The sequence below is a fragment of the Calonectris borealis genome, chromosome 11 (assembly GCF_964195595.1).
Source record: "Calonectris borealis chromosome 11, bCalBor7.hap1.2, whole genome shotgun sequence".
NCBI lineage: Eukaryota > Metazoa > Chordata > Aves > Procellariiformes > Procellariidae > Calonectris > Calonectris borealis.
Genome location: NC_134322.1, coordinates 24,214,398 through 24,227,992, shown reverse-complemented (window position 1 = coordinate 24,227,992; position 13,595 = coordinate 24,214,398). Strand labels below are relative to the sequence as shown.

Below are 13,595 nucleotides of genomic sequence, written 5' to 3'. Positions count from 1 at the left end.
GCAGTGATGATGGACAGCCGTGTGCACCTTGCAGCCAGCACCCTTAGGTGCTGACCCTGTGGACACAAGGGAAGTTCTCCCAAATAAATCATGGAAATCCCCGTGTGCTTGCCCTCAGTCCCGCTCTGCTCCTGACCGTGGCAGTCCCACACGGCACGAGGCGCTTTGCTCAGGCTGCACCTCGCAACCGCAGCCGCCATAGCCAGCGTTCGCTGCAGACCTCGCAAGCCGAGCCTCCGCCAGGTGCCAGCTTTAGGGTCTGGCCCCGGCCACCCTCTTCTCCCCCACGGGGTACGGATGGGAGTAAAGCCATTACTTAAAGGCGTTTCGTTCCCCCAAACACAAAGCCACCCCATCCTGCCATGCTTGGGTGCATCTTTTCTGCAGGGACCACAGCGCTGGGGAACAGGCCAGTCCTTCTCGCTTTATTGCACTCAAGAGCACCCATTTGCCAACGCGGCCATGTTATGTACATCGTTATTTTACAATACCCAACAACAAAGCACCAGGACCCCAGAGCATGCCACACCCCCAGCCCGGTCCCTTCCCTCCTCTGCCAGGCTGACCGTTTCGGACACCACCGTTGCAGGGTGGCAATGCTGGCGCTTGGCACCAGCCTCCAAAGCCCTAAGGAAAGTAATGCTCTGCGGCAAGACGAAGCGGGCAGCGCTGGGGCTCCTTGCAAGCCTTGCTGCACACTGCCACGCTCTGCTGGCTGCCGCACGCCTGAGCAAGCCGACGGGCACAAGAGAGGCTTGGTGCAACGCAGGGTGCTTTACCTTCCCGCAGGAGCATCACTGCCTATCCGCTGCTGCCTCAGGCGGCGGGGCAGTGGGATCTGGAGCGGGTGCTGCTAGCTGCCACTGGGGTACGGCGTGCGCCAAGCAGGGGTGATGCTAAGCAAGCACGACCAGGTCGTGCTGTGGGACTGGGCAGGGTGTACGGGGTCTGCGTATGGCAGGCGGGCAAGGAGGGGTGAGTCCTGTGGGCTGGATACGCACATGTGCCAAAGCAGCGCCTGGCATGGAGGGGAGGTCTTCCCTTCGCCCTGCTCCCGTGTGCCCCGTGTGAGGTAGAGCATCCTTACCGTGGCGCTGGCCGGCACCCATAGCAGCACCGCCGCCCTCAGCATCTGCCCGGCAAGGGGGTGGGAGGCTCACCCTGGGGCGCAGGGGAGGCCGAGAGGGCAGGGGTGCAAAATCCCACCCCCGTGCAGCTGCCAGTACCGACACCACGCCCTGCCACGCACAGAGCCCCACGCAATAGTAGCAGGAGCCCTGCGGCTCAGCGCTAAACTCCTCTGCAGCAAAACCTTTTAAATCGCGGTGTGCCAAGGCAAATGAAACCCCCTGGGCGCTGTTGGGGTTCACATCCTTGGCACAGAGCGCTGGCAGGGCTTGGCACGGTCGCTTTACGGAGGACACAATGAGGGACATGAGGTGCTGGGAGCCAGGAGGGCAGCCCGGACTCCCAGTTTGCTCGGGGGAGCCAGGCAGGAGCCACGGCACCTGCAAATCCCAAGGGAGCAGGTCTGACGGCCCCTGCCTTAAGGAAGGCAAACGGAGAGAGTCAAGAGAGGAAAGCGAGCCCAAGCATGGAGGGGCACATGGCCTCACAGGCTCCACCACCGGCAGCAGCTCTTGTAAAGAGGTATTGGCGAGGGGGTCCGTGCTGCCCACGGCTCACAGCCCCCCATGACCCCGGCCGAGCCGCTCACACTAGCACACACCACACAACGCAAGCGCCACGGGCCGGGGTGGGACCCAAAGGGAGGAGAGCGGCGGCAGCAGCCGCTGCCAGGGTCTCCCCTTCCCAGCCTCGTCACGTGCTGCCTCCGGGCTGCTCGGGCCGGGGTCCAGAGCGGGGGGTCCCAGACGTGGCAGCTCCCGGCTACTGTGGGTGGCCAGACCTGCTGCTCTCTCCTGATCCAGGTTTAGAGGCTGCCGGGGCCTCCCCTGTTTCTGCAGCTCTCCGGAAGCTCTTGGGGCTCACGGCAGCCTTGCGGGTACCCTGGGGACTTGCCAGCCCCTTCTTCTGGAGCTGGGGGCTGGACTGGGCAGATTTCCTACCCATGGAGGGGCTCTTGGAGCCCTTGGGCTTGGCCGGCTCCAGCGTCTTCAGGCCCAGGATGCTGCAGTAGCGGTTACACTGGTGAGCAGCCGCAAATTGCTCCAGCAGGGAAGGGAAGCAGCTTTCCTTCAGCCCCTGGTACCTGCCAACACAGCCATCCTCAGCCTCTGCTTTGCACCAGGAGACGTCCTGCGGGAGCAGGGAGCCGAGGACGGAGCCTGGCCGTGCTCACCACCATGGCCCTTCGCCACGTGAGCGGCGGAGCTGGGGACAGCTCGGGGTCACTCACCCTTTCAGGTTGGTAGCAATCCGCACGTTGGTCATCTTCCAGCCCACTCCTGCAATGAAAGGGAGGACAACCAGTCTCCACCCAGAGAAGGACAGGCACCGGCACCAAGGGCAGGTCATCGCCCTGGGAGCGGGGCTCCATGGCACGTGGGGAAAGAAGCAGGAGGGCAAGGCTGGGGCTTTTCCTCCTCCTTTCACAGGCCAGAGGGTGGTGAGGGGCCACAGGAATCAGATGGGAGATCCCTTTACCTTCTATGTCAGTCACGAGGATGTTTCCATTTGTCCACTGGTAGACCCAATGCTGGAAGGTGCAGCATTTGAGCACGATCTCCGAGGTACCTCGTGCCACCAAACTGCCATCTCTCTCGGTGACACAGTACTGCTCGCAGGGCCCGCCCAGATCCTCCTCCATTGTGGCATAAGGGATGTTGTTGGCCGGTCGGTAAATCAGGTACAGAGGAATTATCCTGCGTGGGAGCGCATAGACGTGGTCAGCACCAACTGGCGAGTTCTCCCACCGCAGCAAGTGGAGATTCACACCACAGTCTGCAACCCTGGCTTTTGCCTTCCCCCCAGTATCCCTTCCGTCTGAGAGCAGAAGAGCGTGCTGCCCTTCGGGATGTCCCCAGCACCCGTGGGGAACCCTCCCACCATCCCCTGGGATTCTTTGCCGGGATGTCAAGCCAGTGGAGCTGCAGCATCTTACTTACTCAGGCACCGCTCCAAAATCAGGGACAGCTCGTGCCTCAGCGGCAAAGATCTTGCAGTACTCACGGCTGGAGTTCTGGATTTTACATTCCTGGAGATGCAAACAGAAGAGTCAGAGACCTGTCCCGTCTTGCACCAACGCCTCCGTGGGACCCCCCACCTGGCCAGGCATCCCCTGGGACCACTGCCAGTTGTTTGCCTGTCCTGGTGGTCAAAGGACAAGTGATGGGAAAGCTCCGAGCAGCTCCGTGTTGCTCAGAGAGAAGAGCTGAAGCCAAGAATAACAAGGACATTGCCAGCCTGCTGCAGCATGGCACGATCCCTCCAGAGCATTCAGAAAGTGGAAGGAAATAAAGAAAGTGAGCACAGAGCTGGGGACCGTGGCACAGACAGACAGGGAAGGTGTGGGACAGATAGGCAGAGGGTGCCCCACAAGGATGCCCACCTGGATGGTGATATCATAGTTCTTCTCGATGAGGCTGTTCTCATTCTTGGTCCCAAAGACAATGAAATTGTGCACTTTGATGACGCAGGTGTGGCCAGACTCAAAGATGGGCTCCAGGCCATAGATGGCTCTGGCACGGCAGGCTTTGCGCAGGAAACCGGCACCCACTTCCACGTCCTCGCTCACCACGCGCCCGAAGAGCTTATCCCCCCAGTAGCCTGCGTCAGCCAAACCCTTCGCGAACACCATGGGTGTCATCTCGATCTCCTCTCCAACTGGCGGAGGGAAGAGCTGGTGAGGGAGGACAACACAGGCATGTCCTGCCCCCGCCACAGAGCTGCCTGCCCCCTGCGCAGCAAGGGGCAGCAGTTGCAGCTTGTCGGCACGTGGCCCTTACCTTCGATCTCTTCCCGCAAGATAAACCCTGACAGCACTAGAGGAGAGAGAAAGCAAAGAGGTGTCAAGGTCCTAGCAGGATCCCGCCCTGCCCCACGCACTTCCACACCAAGGGACGGCAAGGAGGGTGGTATGAATCGCTCCAAAATAGCACGCGGAGGCAGATGCACCTCGCAGAGGTGGTGTTATGGGGCGTGCAAGGCTCCCCCTCCAGCTGGCACCGAGCCCTCTCCGCAGTTTGCCATGCCGCCCCACGGCACACCCGGGCAGCTGGGAGAGCTGCCAGGCTGCTGAGGGCTCCTCACCTTCTGGGCTGAGCAGGAAATCGGTGGAGTCAGTGCCGTACTCGTTGCTGATCACACACCGGTAGACCCCGCAGTCCTTCTGGGACGCCTGCACAACAGCCAAGGCTGCCTGGCCCTCGTCGCCAGCGCTGGAAGAAACCGGAGCATGGCCTCAGCCCCGTGTGACGCATGGGGGCACACGGGAGCCCTGTCACAGGCACTGCGGGTGACACCCTGCTGCCCTTGGAGGGCTGGAAGAGGGCTACAATGGGAGCCAGCCCAAGGGCATCCCAGCTGCTCCCCTGGCACCTAATGGCACCAGGAGTCCTGCCCTGCAGTTTGTACTCATAAAGATGCTCATCTTCCAGGCAAGCCCTGCAAAATCTGGCCAGGATTGGGCCACAGACTGTAAAGGTACTTGCCTCTGAGTGTGGCTAACAGACCCGCATCTGGATGGGACGGCTGGAACCCCAACAGCCACAGAGGTGTCCAGTTTCATTTTCAGCTGTTCATGAGTGAGGGCAGACACCACTCCCCATCCTGCAGCCTGCCCCTCTCCCAGGGACGGCAAAGCACGAGCTCTGTATCAGCAGGCCGCCGCTCTCCTCCAGCCTGCAGCGCCAAGCTTTGGGCTGGCAGTCCCTCCGGCAGTCCCTCTAGCCAGGGTGGTGACACACCGGGCAGACGGGTCTCCACAAGAACCAAAGGCCTGTTTCTGCCCCGCATGGCCAGCGTGAAACAGCAAGGGGACAACGGGCCGCAGAGGTCCTCAGGGACCCTCACCCTGAGACCCGCTGGCTGAGCAGGCTCTGCCCTGTCCAGCTAGAAGGCAATGGCCACTCCTGCTCCATCTGCCCCAGCTCAAATATCTGCCGTAGGAGGTCGTTTCTGCTCCAGAAGCACCTCCTTCTGTCTGCTCATTATAAAGGGAGCTCAAGGGACGCTCAAAGGCATCAGGCAAATCCTATCCAATGTGGATGATGTTCCCACACAAGCTCCCTTGGGTTTGAGCACAAGTTGCTCTCCATAATGCACCCAAAGGAGCACCCAGGATACAACAAGCCACCCAGCTGTCTGAACACGGTCTCCCTGGGCAAGGGCAGCGCCAAGGGATAGACAGGGCACAGCCAGAGCTGCTTTTTCCCTGTTGATGTTTGCCAGTGGTGGTTGCATGGAAGCGACTGCTCGGGTGCAGCGTGCAGACCCTCCCAGCACAGCTGCCACCCTCACATGCATCACCTGGCGTCCCAGTTTTGCAGCTCACACCCATCTCTCAGACTCTGAGATGGGCACAGCACCTTCCCTGCCCTCCCTGAGGTTCGGGTTCAGCCTCCGCCCTCCCCACGGCTCTGCTACTCAAAGCATCAGCCCTTAAGCCGGGCTCCAGATGGAGCATCAATAGGACCAATTTGGCAGCAATTCCCCGTCTGGGCGATCCCTCCCTCCGTGGGCACTGAGAAGATAAAGTTCACAACATACCGTGCCATGCAATGAGCTTCCCATGCAGCCTCCACAGAGGGGGCATCTTCACCCCAGTAAATGCAAGGAGCTGGATTTAACACACGACCCGAGGGCTATGCACAAGGACTACAACAAGGCGGAGCTGGCAGGTTACCTCCTTTGGGCTTCTGCTACAGGGATCTCGTCCTTGTACCACATCAGCTTAGAATCACTCAAAATATTGAAGAACTGGCACCAAAGTTTCAGGTTTCCTGATGCATCGGAAAATTGTTCTGCCCTGATCTTACGAATCACCTGTGGAGCTAAGGACAGGGTGCAAAGAGATCGATGGTGAGACACACAGTGCTGGCTGCAGCTCCGGGGACAGGCCAGCCTACCCCAGCGCTGCTGCTCAGGACTTTGGTGTTGGGTATCACAGGTATGTCAGCACATCCTGGTATAACATCGCTTTCCCAGGGAAGGTCTCAGAGCTCCGCTTGGATAAATACGGTGGGATACAAGTGGTACAAATCCGTTCAACAGCACAGCACTGCAATATCTAGTGGGGCTCGGCCAGAGGCAATGCAGAAAACCACTATGCAATGTTGGAGGAAACATTTAGCTACTGAAGTAGGGATTTATCAAGGTTACCCTTACTTTTGCAAGAGTGCTGATTTCCGTGAGGGTATCACCTGGCTCCCGCAAGCACTTCAACACCAGGATTATGCCTTTTCTAATTTGATGCCACAAGGGATCAAATTAGCATTGACCATGGAGGTGGAAAAGGAACGTGCACCGGCTGATGCCCACTGGACCCCCGACCAGCATGAGGCATGGTGAGGACCAGGACATGCAGACCAAGAACAAGAAGACTATATGATTCCTTTGGCCAGCGAAGTCCAGGCTGTGGAAACAGCCAGTCCCAACCTTGCTGTCTCTTGCGTTCCTCCGCCCTCCTTGCGCCAGGGAAGAAGTCTTGGGGCAGACTTTTGGCTTTCGCATGGCCAAAGGGCAATGCTAAAAACCCTGCAAAGGCACAAAACTCACATGGCCCCAGCTGACTGTCACTGGCTCAGCTGGTCAGGCTCCCTTTGTAGGCAACAAGGAAACATGCTTCATGGGGATTACCTCTTCCCTTACCTTTAAATGGGTTATTTGCTTTCTTGGACTCTGCTGGCTGTGCTTCTGGCTTAGCATCTTCAGTGACCTCGTGGTCACCACTACTGTCACCGGTGGGCTCCTCATACAGTTTAGGAACCTCCAACGTGGCCATCTTCCTCATGAGGGTTGGCGAGCGCTGCTCTGTGGGAGGGGACAGAGCTAGGGCAGGCGACTGCAACAGGGCCACGTTCTTCCTGGATTGCCGTGGTGAAACCGTAGGACTTCTCACGTGCTCTGGGCTCTCTGGGGTTGACTCCTCTTCCCCCGCCACCTGCTTGGTTTTTGGCAGGTATATTTTGCGCCGGGCCCCGGAAGCAAGCTCCTCTGGTGTGGCACAAGGTAGCACTGCCAGAGGGTCACCAGGGCTCTCTTTTTCAGGGCTCGCTGGAGGCAAATCGGAAATATTATTAGGAGGCTGCCCCACTCCTGCTGCCGGCATGCTGCCCACCACGATGGACGGCACAGAGAGCTGGGGTGGCCCCTCCGCCTCGGAAGCGACCCGGATACGTCTCTTTGGTGGCACAGGCCTGCAAGCCAGCATCTCCTTGCTGGTAACGAACTCCTCGTTAATCATGCCTGTGATCCGCCTGGACGTCCTGGGCGTCAGAGGCAAGTTCTCTGCTGTCTGGAAGAGCTGATTGTTTTGTACCTTTTCCAAAACTCTCCTTGAGGTGCGGGGGCTCAGGCCTGCAATGCCTATCTCTGGGAGCATGACTTCCTCTGCATCAGGCTGCTCCTTGTCTCTAGGGTCACTGTCTTCTTTCGTGGCATCCTTACTGCTATCCGACATTTTTAAAAGCAGCAGCAGATAGTTCTTCAAGGAGGAAACAAGGTTTTTGTGCTGCATCTTCTCCTCCAAAGACGTCTCCTGAAGTCTCTCGGGGCCAGGCAGGACCAGCGGTACTTGTGGCTGAACCTCAGCACCTCCTTCAAAACTGCCTGAAGGTGCTGCCGATTCCTGGTGCAGAGCTGTGGCTGTTTGCTTTCCTCCTTCCTTCCCCTGAGGTCCCACAGGCACTGGTTTGGCACGCTCCTCCCCTAACGTGCTGACTGAAAACTCCTCTTGTGGGGCAGATCCATCTGCCTTTTTGATTTCCGCTTCTCTGCTCGCAGGAGGCAGCAGCTGGGCTCCAGACAGGACCTCTCCTGCTGTGGCCTCCATCCCTGGGGCGCCGTCAGCTGCAAGCGGTGCCTCCTGAGCCACCGACGTCCCCGCTGCAGGAGCAGGAAGCGTCTCTTCCTTGGCAAGTTGAACTGAAGCAGGAGCTGGCGTTTCAGTCTCCTGATGTCCCAGAGGTGTCCCTCCCGCCTCCCTCTGCACAGCCCCAGGAGCTGGCTCTGCTGCACCCCCCGCTCCTCCCTCTGCACTGGGATGGCTCCCGGACGGCTCTGCTCCTGCCTCTTTGCTCTTCCCATCCTTGTCTGCTGTCTGAGGGGTGATTTGCTCAAGAGGAGTGTTTTCTCCAGGCTCTGGAGGACTCGATTTCTTTAGCAATGGCTCTTCCTCACCTTGGCTTTTGTCCTCTTGATTTAACAGGCCCTGTTGGGTCTCCCTGCCCTCAAGAGCACAGGAATGTCCTTCTGCCTGCTTCCTAGAGGGAAGGTGCTCCTTGCTGGTTTGCACGTGGTCTGGAGAAGGTGCTGGTGGCTTTGGTGGCTCCTGAGGCCTCAGCCGAGGATTTGTCCTTTTCCCAACCCCCCTTGTCTCCTGGCAGACAGGCATCTCTTTCCTGAGTTCCTCTAACTTCTTGGCTTGCTGACCGGTCTCTACGGTTGGACTGGGCACTGGATGTTTTAGGTCACGAGCAGACTGTCCCACTGCAACCTAGTCAAAAAAAGAAAATAAAAAATTACCATCATTTTACTGCCTGGGTCTGCTCAGCGGTGCTTGTGGTCCATCTGTACCGTATGGCACTGCCTAGCTTCTGCTTGAATCGTAAGTAGTAACCTGGTATCGCTGATACTCATCCAGGGCCTCCTGGCTTCACCATCGTCCCACAGTAGTAGGTCCCACAGCCCCGTCATGCTGCACAAAACATTTTTTCTTTCAATCGGCTCCAACTCTTCTGCCTTTCAATGCCTTGGTTGTGCACAAAGAGGCAGGAGATCTGCCTCTCTAAAACATTCAATGGCTTTTAATTCAACCTCCTCTGACACGGTGCCTTCCCAAGGAGCAAAACTCTCCCGTTTTCACTAGCCGTTGCCAAGACCTTGTATAATTTCCTCGCTCTTTTTTAAGTCTCAGGGCTCCCACTATACTATATCTGCAATCTCCACTCTGAGATGGGGTGATCGGCATGTCACACACTATCTGGATAACGCTGCCCAAATGATTTATAGCGAAACTGTACACCGTGACGTTATCTGCGCTATTCGACCATCCTGTTTCTTTGACATTCGGGAAGCTCAAATGTTTCCGACTGCAGCTGCACACCAGCAGACGTTTCAGCAAGCTGCCCGCTGTGACGGCTGAGCTTTATCCCGAGGAGATCTGGCGAAATTCTCCAGCCAAGGGGCACTATCTATTTTTGTAGGATAAGGCTCAGAGGAGGAAGCGATACCACTGATACATGCTGTGCCCGGCTGATGCTCAGCTAGCAACACCAGGACAATCACATGGGAACAGGACATGCACAGGTTCCCCTTTCATCCCAGAGGGTCTGCTGTTAAGGATTTTCTCCTGAGGTCTCTTATGTGAGCTTTAAGCCTCCAAAATGAGGTCCACGAGAAAGGAGGGCTGTGGCACTTAGCCCTTCTATTTTGTGCCACTTCAGCTTCGTTTGAATGCTTGGAAAAAACAGGAAAGGTAATGCCAGTCTCTCAGCGAGCCCTTCCCCAAGCAATTGTTATGTCAATGTGAATATCAGAGGACTGGGGTGGGAGGAGCAGCATAAGGGGGCCATTCCTGCACACAAAATGCAAGTCTGTTTCCTCGGTAGACTCCAAAGGATGCCAAAGGCCAGGCAGTTTCTGTCTCCACACACAGGGCGTGCAGAAATAGGGCCCCAGTTCACAGGGTTGCATAGGCACCCCCCAATGCCACATGTCCCTGCTGCTGTTCCCCTAGAGCCACGTCCCTAGACCGCTTGGACAGGCTGAGTGTCGTAACACCGAGCACCCAGTGCTCAGCCTTAAAAGGTTTTATTTTAAGAGACAGACGGATGTCCTGCAGTGAAACCCCCCTGGGTTTTACCACGGTATTTGGTCCTCCCTGGCACGGAAAGGGATGGGGACGGACACAGCCCAATCTAACCGCAGGGCCAGCCTGGTTCCTCTGCTGGGGGGGCTGAGCAGCCCAGTGCCCAAGGGGGCTGGAGGTGGCCTAGGGCTGGCGGTTCACAGATGGATGCGCAGAGGCGGCTCTTCGCAACGCTGCTGGTCAATGGGGACATCTCTTTGGCTGAAGAGGACTTGGGGCTTGGGAGAAATTTGCTTATCGTTGGTGCACGAACTAAAGCTTATTCAGAAAAGCTTTCTGGGAGCTTTTCAGAAAAGCATCTGTCCTTAAGTAATTGTAAAACGCTCAAACTAGGGGCATATAAAAGAAATATAATAAAATCATCCATTTCAAATTTAGACAAGAGTGATCATCATGCAAATCCAGTTTCTTCTCTGCTCTTGCGCATGAGGATGTTCAGAGCCTGGCTACGGTCTGGCATTTTGCAAAGCCCTTCTGCTACGGATAAATCCAGCTGAAAAGAGAAGTCCTGAGCACGAGGCCCAGCGAGGTCCCAAGGCCAGGAAAACACGCATGCTACGACTGTCTCGTTTAAGGGAAAGATTAAAAAAGAAAAAGACAAGCAACCGGTGTCCTGGGGAGTGAAAATATCCTCAAACACCTCTGGAGTCAGCTTTAAAGGGCTTTAAAACAGCTTATTTGGTCACACAAAAGCCTAAGCACTTTCCCCAGCATCGCCAACTAGCTGAAGCATTCAAATTCAAATCAAAAGCATTCCCTTTTGTCTACTCAAAGGCACACCAGCTGACAAGTTACAGGTTTCCCTCTGTGAGTGGGTTTTTGAAGAGGAAAATACCTTGATGCATGTCAAAGGCTCAGGGATGACAGCCCAAGCCTGGCTGCTACACACCAACACTTTTCACCCTCCTTAAGAGCAAGGGGCGTAAAAATGAGCAGAGAGGGAGAAAATAAATTGCTTTGCCATAGGCTCACATGCACAGCAATAATTTCTGCAGCAATATGTGATGCTGATGGGTCAGGTTAAAGATGGGTTCAGGGCGCTGCACTGTGGCGAGGCCAGGACCCAGATGCTCACTTCACTGCATAACACAGCGGGTTTCTTACCAGTAAACGGTGCTCCTACCTATGGCTAAAGAAATCTAGAAGAGGAAGAAAGGAATTACTTTTCACTGGAGCACCCGGCAGTCCCGCTTTCCGTATCATGCTGCACCCGGAGTGCCTCCTCTGATAGCCTTGGTCTGTACTGAAAGCGTGCACCTACCATAGCTGAAGTGCCAAATCCTGACGACACCTGCAAATTGGACTCGGAGAACCTTTTACCTTTTTTCTCGGAGAAAAAAAAAGACTGGTAGCTTCCAGTCTAGTATTTTCATGGAAAATGCTTCAGGTTAAGTGACAAAAATAGAAGTTGACTAAAAGATGCACTGAGGGTCAGGAGCAGGTGCTGTGCCCTGGCGCTGCATCACCACCACAATGAGTCTTGCAACAGAGTTTTTCCAACAGGGAAGAGCCAAAAAATAGCCCAGACCTACTGTATACATGTTGCACTGTAAAAAAAATTCAACGCCCTGCCCGGCGCAGCTCATGTGGCGTATCTGGCACACTGCGCTCATTTGCATGGGGGCTCGTTAAACACGGGCTGAAGCTCAGGCTCAATTGCTAAACTGAACAGATGTCATCAGTCTCACTACCTGTCGTACACACAAGGCATCCACCCCAACTATAAACAGCCATTCAGTGCTCCCTGCTCAACTGATTTGGAAACATTTCGCATGAGGTCAGCCTGCCGATTAAACAGGAGAGCTCACAGCACGTCCCAGGTCACCCGGAGACCAGCTGCTCGGCTGGAGGGCCCTGACGTACATCTCTCCTCACCACCGCATCTGACATTTATTTGGAGATGGGGAGGAAGCTCTGCTGCCTGGGCACACAAAGTCCCTTTTTCCCGGGTGCTTTTGCCAATGGAGACCTACAAAGCCTCAGGAGCAGATCCCGTGGGGTACATGCAGCCTCCCAGGGCTGGTGCCACAATACAACCGTCTAGCACAAATATTTTCTTGTTGCAACCCCTGCGTTGGCTGCTTTCTGTCCTAGTTACCTCTGGACCGCCAGCTTTGTTTCCCTCCGACTTCTGTGCTTGATGCTGGCCTCTCGGTCCCTCGGACGGCACAGGTCCTGCCTCCAACACCTCTGAGGACGACGGAGCATCCTCTGTCTGTCTGCTGACTGCCACAGGCTGCAGGGCAGCCTTGCCCACAGCCTCTTCCTTGGCTCCTGCCTCCTCCTTCCCTGCTGCCGGTTTCACTTGCTTATCAAAATACATCTCTTTCAAAGAGAAGTGCACATCGCCATTGATTTTAGTGTCCTGATTCACAGCTTTCCCGGGCTCTTTGATTTTTGGACTGTTTTCCACTTCTTGATCATTTGCCACCCTCAAACGTGCGTTCCTGCGTAAGGGGACAGGAGGGACAAACCTTGGATTTGGAGAGGGGTTGGCCCTGTCTCGCCCACTTTCTTCTCGCTTGGAAACCTCCTGCTTTGCTGCTGGAGAACCCTCCACCTTCTTTTTCTTTTTAGCTGCAGAGTCTTTTGCCATTGGCTTAGTCGCTAGGTCCTCCACCGTCTCGTAGATGTATGCAAGAAAGCCGTTCCCGTTCCCCTCCGCACTTTCCAAAGAGGTATCTCCATTGGTCGTCACCTCTGCTTTCAAAGGTGCTATCAGTTTGTTTGGAAAGCCCGTCATCGCATTGACCGGCTGCTCCTTCGGCTCAGCAACATCTTCATGTAATCTGGACTGAGAATCGGCGACGTGCACTTTTGCTGCGTCCTCCTTCTCCCACAGAGAGGCTCCCAACCGGAGATTCAGATCCCTGGCCAGCCTCCGCTTTCTCTGGAGCCGATCGGGACTCATTCCCTGCAACTTCTCCACCTCCACGTTTTCTTTCCCTCGTTTCTTGCCCTGTTCTATCTCTCGCAGTTTTTCTTCAGCTTTTCTCTTAATTTTGTCAAACCACTTCTGATGGATTTTGAACTCCGTCATGGTTCCCACTTCCAGCACGCCAGAGCAGGACACGATGCCTTTGTTATTTCTAGCTGAGGCCTGGTAAATGCCTGCATCTTCTTCTCGGCACCTGGAAACCAAAAGCTCTGTGTGAGACCTGCCCATGCTCCCCAGGCACTACTGCTGGGCACACAGGCATGCACGCTCTCCCACTTCTTGCTCCAAATGGGCCAGAAGATGAAGACGTGGTCCTTGAGGTGCCCGCAGTAGGTCTGGAGGCCTGCGGCTGGCCTCCCTCCCCGGGCTCTGCCTGTTCTCAGCACTAGCAGATAAGCAAGTTGGGCATTAAACCAGTGGCCAGCTCCCCCCTGGGGTAACTCTGATAAGAGAGGGCTGCGATGGAGGAGGAACAGCTAGCACCAGGCTTCCCAACTGTCCCTGGCCACATTCCTCTGCAGGATCTTCTCCTCTCAGCTCTTCACAGCCTACATGACATTTCTGTTCTTCCTCCACCCTACTGCCTTACCAAAGCCTTCCCACCCTGCTTCACAGGCACCAGCACAAGCATGTGCGCGCTGTCTCTGCTGTCACCCCTCGGGGACG

The 13,595-nt window shown here is 56.1% G+C and overlaps 1 protein-coding gene across 1 annotated transcript in view; it reads right to left on the bottom strand.

The window, feature by feature from the left end:
- Nucleotides 1-404: 404 nt before the first annotated feature.
- ALPK3 (alpha kinase 3) overlaps nt 405-13,595 on the bottom strand; it is a 34,961-nt gene continuing 21,770 nt past the window's right edge. Inside the window, exons 4-13 of the mRNA XM_075160673.1 lie at nt 12,090-13,122; nt 6,772-8,617; nt 5,807-5,954; nt 4,213-4,340; nt 3,909-3,944; nt 3,512-3,786; nt 3,069-3,157; nt 2,608-2,825; nt 2,360-2,408; nt 405-2,212 (exon numbers count right to left, since the gene is read on the bottom strand). Of these exons, the coding sequence (XP_075016774.1) occupies nt 1,891-2,212; nt 2,360-2,408; nt 2,608-2,825; nt 3,069-3,157; nt 3,512-3,786; nt 3,909-3,944; nt 4,213-4,340; nt 5,807-5,954; nt 6,772-8,617; nt 12,090-13,122 (4,144 nt within the window). The 3' untranslated portion in view covers nt 405-1,890. The remainder of the gene's footprint in view (nt 2,213-2,359; nt 2,409-2,607; nt 2,826-3,068; nt 3,158-3,511; nt 3,787-3,908; nt 3,945-4,212; nt 4,341-5,806; nt 5,955-6,771; nt 8,618-12,089; nt 13,123-13,595) is intronic.